This window comes from Solanum tuberosum, unplaced genomic scaffold, assembly GCF_000226075.1.
Source record: "Solanum tuberosum cultivar DM 1-3 516 R44 unplaced genomic scaffold, SolTub_3.0 scf00302, whole genome shotgun sequence".
NCBI lineage: Eukaryota > Viridiplantae > Streptophyta > Magnoliopsida > Solanales > Solanaceae > Solanum > Solanum tuberosum.
In genome coordinates this window covers 1131-7758 of record NW_006239238.1, presented here as the reverse complement: position 1 = coordinate 7758, position 6628 = coordinate 1131, and the positions used below count along the sequence as shown (strand labels likewise).

The following is a 6628-nucleotide window of genomic DNA, read 5'->3' as shown; positions in this document are numbered from 1 at the left end:
AGGGGTTCACAAGTTAATATATATATATATATATATATTTTTTTTTTTTTTTGTGAAAGAAGTGGCAGATTGTAGTTTTGATCTTTGAATAATCCTATGGGTCTTTTGGGCTTAGTTTTGGTACTTGATGTAGTTTGGGCCTCTTGGGAGAAGTCATGTGAATGAACATCGGAAAATTGTGATTGGGCCAATATCTTTCTTTCTAGTATCTATTGAGTATTTGTTCAAAGTGGTAAAAAGATGTCTTTGCACTAATGACCTTTTGTGAGGTCAGTTATTTAAGATTCTATATCTGTTATTCTAGTGGGTATTTATTATCGGGAAAAAATAATTTGACTTGACACGTAGTTTAAGAAAATAATTTTTTTTTTCAATTTTGTGGTTCCTAATTAAAGTTATGACAAATGTATCAAAATGTCATTTAATCCTGTGGTTTGAAACATGTCACGTGGAAAGCTGAAATTAAAGTGCTGTAAAAAAAACAAAAGGATCATTCTTTTTAAAACAGTCTAAAAAAAAAGTAGGATATTCTTTTTGAAATAGAGGCAGTAATACATTTAATTATTACTTTCAAAAGACAAAGTTTCTCCATTTGATTAACATGAAAAAAATGTAAAGTGTGACCTAAAAGAGGTCATATGTTGTAAATAATTCACTTCTAAAGGCAAAATTAACACAATAGAAGTAGAACGATAAAACAAACGTGAAATTTACTCTCAACGCCCTTAGGAATGGTTGATTTTGAATTTTTGACAAATTGTTCGAATGAGAATCTATAACTCCTTTTTGAATCGAGAGTTAAACGAAAATAATCTTTTTATTCCACAAAGATATGAATAAAGTCTGTGTACATCTTATCCTTTTCAAATCCACTTGTGGAATTATATTGATCATATTATTGTTCTTTGTTTGTACTTTAATTCATTTGTCGTCAATAAAATATCATATTTGTCATAAAAGAGGTTTAGGAATGTCAATTAAATTACCTAAATTTCAATCAAAATTTTTAATTTTTAAATTATTTTAGAAATAGTAAAAAAGATAAATATGTAGAATTTTGCACATTGAAGAATAGGAAAATATATTTTAAGAATTTGTAATTGAAAATCATTTAACTTTCATAAATAGTGATGTTACTATTTGAAATGGACATATGATCAATATTATTGTATAGCCTACAAATATTATAAATTGAGTGGTCTGATTTTGAAAAAATATTGACCTATGAGTTATGGTGCTCCACTGATTTTTTTAGTGCCATATCTACTCTTTCATTTTCTAAAAAAAGATATCTTCTCTAGGTGATAATTTTTTGCAACCAATCACATTTTCTTTGGTACATTGAAAAAAACTAAATAATTTTTTGCTATCTTTCTTTGGTAAGCAACATGACTTTTAAAGTTTAGGAGAAAAATAATTCCATTTTCTTGAGCGCTTCATCTAAAATTAGCAATTTCTTTTTCATGTTTATGGTCTTCGGTCATCAAAAATCTCATATTGATTTGCCTCCCTTCAAATGCGTATGATAGTAAATTTGTTCAATTTTAATAAATATCTATTGTCTTATGTCCTCTTTGATAAGTTAGATGACAAGTAGACAATCCATCTCTAGTTCGAATTCTTTTTAACCCCTATTTTTTGCTAGTTTGAAAATTTGTTTGATGCTTTATTGTTTTGTAATGAAATTTGAAGCAGATTTCATTTTACTTAAATATTTCTAACATCCATTTTTATTGATCATCCTTCAAGATTATGTTATTAAAAAAATAGGAAGTATAAATTGAAGAAGAAAATGTTTTGAGGCGTGAATAATCATTTTTCTTAAAGAGATATTGCGCATATACATATTGGAGAAATTCAAACAATTTCCTTCAAGATACGACAAAGCCCTTGTGTGTGTGTATATATATATATATATATATAATTTTTCAAGCATTTAGAATCACCAATCCTTTATTTTATTTTATATATTTTCAAATAATCATTTTGTTAAATAGTTAACTATTGTTAAATTTAACGATCAAAACTGCACACTTCAAATAATTAAAGGTTAAATTGACATAATTAATAACACAAGGTTTAAAATTAGAATTATGCAATAATACATGAATTAAAACAGTTATTTCCCCAATTAAAAAAGAAGGAATCAACTGTCATGATAATCTTAATTCTTACCTTAAAAATGTCACACTATCACAATTTCAAGATGGTCCTACTTTGGACAAAGTAGTTGAGTCATATCAATTCTCCCTCTTTTGTCAATTTTAAATTTTATCACATGGGAGATATTTGTGAGTATTGAGTACTTAGCACACGTTGGGGTGGGCGCTCTGTATTCGGTTTGAGTTTTTCAAATTTTGGGTTTCGTAATTTAGTAATTGATAGTTAAAAGTAAATATTAAATATTATTTTTTAAAATTTTGATTTGGTAATTCGATAAATGGTAAATTAAACTTCGATTTGGTACGATGTATGATAATACCGTATTGAAGTTATAGCTAATTGCATTACAAAGTTAATACTATTTCTCCAATCATTTTTATATTTTATGTGGAGGCACGATATGATAGAAGATCAACAAGTAAGAAGACATTAGAAAAAAACAAATTGATACAACTAAAGGACATATGTATTTGGATTGTTCATGCTTATTCTTTAACTTTCTGTTGGGACTTGTACTAATGAGTAATGCATATGTTGATATTTTGACCTTCATTAAGTAAATAATTTGGCATTCGGAAAATACCGAATACCAAATGGTACTAATGTCTCATACCAAACCCAAACCCGAATACCATAATTCTAAAATCTTACTCTCGACTACCATACCAAATACCGAATTACCGAAGACCAAATTACCAAAAAAATTTATTCGATTCAGTAATTCAATTTTCGATATTTTATGTTCAACCCTAGTCCCAAGTACCCAATTTTCTTCCACCATTTATGGAGAGCGGTAATTTATCAAGGATTATTATGAGATAAATTGAAACACTTTACTTTAATCAAAGATTTTGACTACAACTTTTAGAAATGAAAATAATATCTGATACAGAATGCTTTCCTCTTAACAAGCCTTACTTATGCGACTCAAAATTTATCGAGCCAGTAAATTACGAATATCAATTGATTTTAAGTAAGAATAAAAATTTGCAAAAGGACCAACTTGAATTTGCACAAGGACCAACTTGTACTCTATTATTACCTCACATTTGCATCCACACACATATAGACAACAACATCACTGCCAAATAAGGCATAATATATAAATATGCCCTTTAACTTGGCTTCAAATCACATTTATGCCTTTCAATTTTGGGTGTGCACAAGTAGACACTTAAATTTGTATAAAATTGAACAAATAGACACACATGTCTAACATGACATCTTACATATCAATTTTTATCCTACGTGGTGTCCTATGTGTATTGTGTCATGTAGGATTCATGTGTCTACTTGTTCAATTTTATACAAGTTTAAGTACCTACTTGTGCATATCCAAAGTTGGAGGACATAAACGTAAAATGATGTCAAGTTAAAGAGGCAATTGCCCCTCTTTTAACATATGCCAAATGCATTGACAATTCCTTAAATTTATAAATTTTATTTAGACACTCGAATTATGATGTGTTACAATTTTGAATGTGACCACATGATAAAGTGATCCTATTATATACTTTCAACTCAAAATTTTGAGAAAACTTTTGCGATTATTTTCAAGCGTTCATTATTACATACATAAATATGTCCTTTAACTTGGCTTCAACTGACATTTATGCCCTTCAACTTTTGGTGTGCACAAGTAGACACTTGAACTTGTATATAATTGAACAAGTAGACATACACGTCCTATGTGGCATAATATACGTAGGACTCCACGTAAGATACAAAATTGTCACGTAGAACACCATGTAAGACGAATGTGTCTATTTGTTCAGTTTTATATAAGTTTAAGTGTCTACTTATACACACTTAAAGTTTGAGGACATAGATGACCATTGAAGCCAAGTTGACGGGGCACATTTATGTATCATGCCTTCTTTTAACGTAGGTAAAATACATTGACAATGCTTTAAATTTATCACTAAATTTCATTTAAACAATCAAACTATGATATGTTACAATTTAGCCTCTGAACACATGATAAAATGTTCTACTAGACACTTTGGACTCAAAATTTTGAGAAAACTTTTGCAATGTTTTAAGCCATCCAATATTTAGATATGTTAACCACCTAAAATATCTCATAGAAATTAAACCTATTATATAAACAATGTATTATAGTAAGTGAAAGTGTATCAAAATATTCAACACACATAGTTGCAAACTTCTAAAATGGCTACTCCTCACCAACCTTTGTTAACAAAAACTCACAAACAAAATCCAATAATCAGCTTCAAGATCCTCTCTTTTGTCATAACTTTCTTTGTTGCTCTCTTCTTAGTTGTGTTTCTTGTTGCTCCATACCAAGTTGAGATTGAACATTCTAATCTATGTAAGGCTGCACAAGATTCCCAACTCTGCCTTAGTTATGTCTCTGATTTAATGTCCAATGAAATTGTCACATCAAATTCAGATGGACTAAGTATTCTGAAGAAATTCTTAGTTAAATATGTTCATCAAATGAACAATGCAATTCCAGTGGTTCGCAAAATCAAGAATCAGATCAATGACATTCGTCAACAAGGGGCTTTAACTGATTGTCTTGAGCTTCTTGATCTGTCAGTTGATTTAGTATCTGATTCAATTGCAGCAATTGATAAAAGAAGTCGTTTGGAGCATGCCAATGCGCAAAGTTGGCTAAGTGGTGTGCTTACTAACCACGTTACATGCCTTGATTCGTTAAGTACTAAGAATGGAACAGTTCTTGATGAGTTGATCACTAGAGCTAAGGTAGCATTGGCGATGCTCACATCTGTAACAACTCAGAATGAGGATGTTTTCAGGACGGTTTTAGGAAAAATGCCATCTTGGGTGAGTTCGAGGGATAGGAAGCTGATGGAGAGGTCGGGTAAGGACATCAAAGCAAATGCAGTGGTGGCACAAGATGGAACAGGGGATTATCAAACACTTGCTGAAGCAGTTGCTGCAGCACCAGATAGGAGTAAGACGCGTTATGTAATTTATGTAAAGATGGGAATTTATAAAGAGAATGTTGAGGTGACTAGCAGGAAAATGAACTTGATGATTGTTGGTGATGGCATGAATGCTACCATCATTACTGGTAGCCTTAATTTTGTTGATGGAACAACAACCTTCCGCTCTGCCACTCTTGGTAAGTGTTCAATTTATCAGCCTATATTTCTTATAACTGTGGTGTTCGTGTCAGCTTGCTTTAATACTAGTGCATTTTCATCATATTGCAGCTGCAGTTGGGCAAGGATTTATACTACAGGACATATGTATACAGAACACAGCAGGACCAGAGAAACACCAAGCAGTGGCACTTCGAGTTGGAGGTGATATGTCTGTCATAAATCGTTGCCGTATTGATGCTTATCAAGACACCCTATATGCACATTCTCAAAGGCAATTCTATCGAGACTCTTACGTGTCAGGTACAGTTCAACTGAATTCAGTATTTTTAACATAACAAATTATGAAGGTTGAATCATCTAAGTTTAAACCTTGAATCCGTCTATGCAGGGACTATTGATTTCATATTTGGTAATGCAGCAGTTGTATTCCAGAAATGCCAGCTCGTAGCTAGAAAACCGAGTAAATATCAGAAAAACATGGTGACTGCACAAGGCAGGACGGACCCAAATCAGGCCACGGGGACATCAATTCAATTCTGTGACATAATAGCTAGTCCGGACCTTGAACCAGTCGTGAATGAATTCAAAACATATCTTGGTAGGCCATGGAAAGAATATTCAAGAACTGTAGTGATGCAATCATACTTAGGTGGTCTCATTGATCCAGCGGGTTGGGCTGAGTGGAACGGAGAATTTGCGTTGAAGACATTGTATTATGGTGAGTATATGAACAATGGACCTGGTGCTGGTACTAGTAAGCGTGTCAAGTGGCCTGGTTATCATGTCATTACTGACCCCGCTGAAGCTATGCCGTTCACTGTGGCTGAGCTGATTTGGGGTAGATCATGGTTGAGTTCTACTGGCGTGGCGTATGTGGATGGATTAAATGATTAGAGTATTATAAAATTACTCTTTTCTTTGTTTATGTAACAAGACATCTCTTTAACTATGTATTTTTGTGTTCCAGTATTCCTAAAAGCTCAAAATAAGTACTTATTAATACAATGTGCCATAACCTATATTGGATGGCCATTTGGTTGAGCTACATTGAGGCTGCAGCAAACATAAACCAAACATTAGTTTGTAGGAAGGACGTTTCTTTGGTAGATTTGACAGTTATATACAACAACAACAAGAATAAGAACATACCTAGCGTAATCCACAAGTGGCGTCTGAGTAGAATAGAGTGTGCGCAGATCTTACCCCTACCTCGGTAGATTTGAAGTTATATGAGTTCATGAATAAAGCCTTTGTTCATGGAACAAGTAAAGTCACAAATAATTAATTTTCAACGCTTTTAATTGAAAAAAATTTATTGTCATGATGTTTTAAATTGATTGTCACGGATTTACATCTATGAAATTTGAAAT

The 6628-nt window shown here is 32.0% G+C and overlaps 1 protein-coding gene across 1 annotated transcript; it reads left to right on the top strand.

Annotated features, from left to right (window-relative positions):
* The first annotated feature begins 4335 nt into the window (after positions 1-4335).
* Positions 4336-6303, top strand: PME1 (pectin methyl esterase). Its single transcript, NM_001287856.1, is given in 3 exon segments — positions 4336-5275; positions 5367-5558; positions 5647-6303. Coding segments are annotated over 3 exon segments (1638 nt in total). The 3' UTR covers positions 6153-6303.
* The last annotated feature ends 325 nt before the right edge of the window (positions 6304-6628 follow it).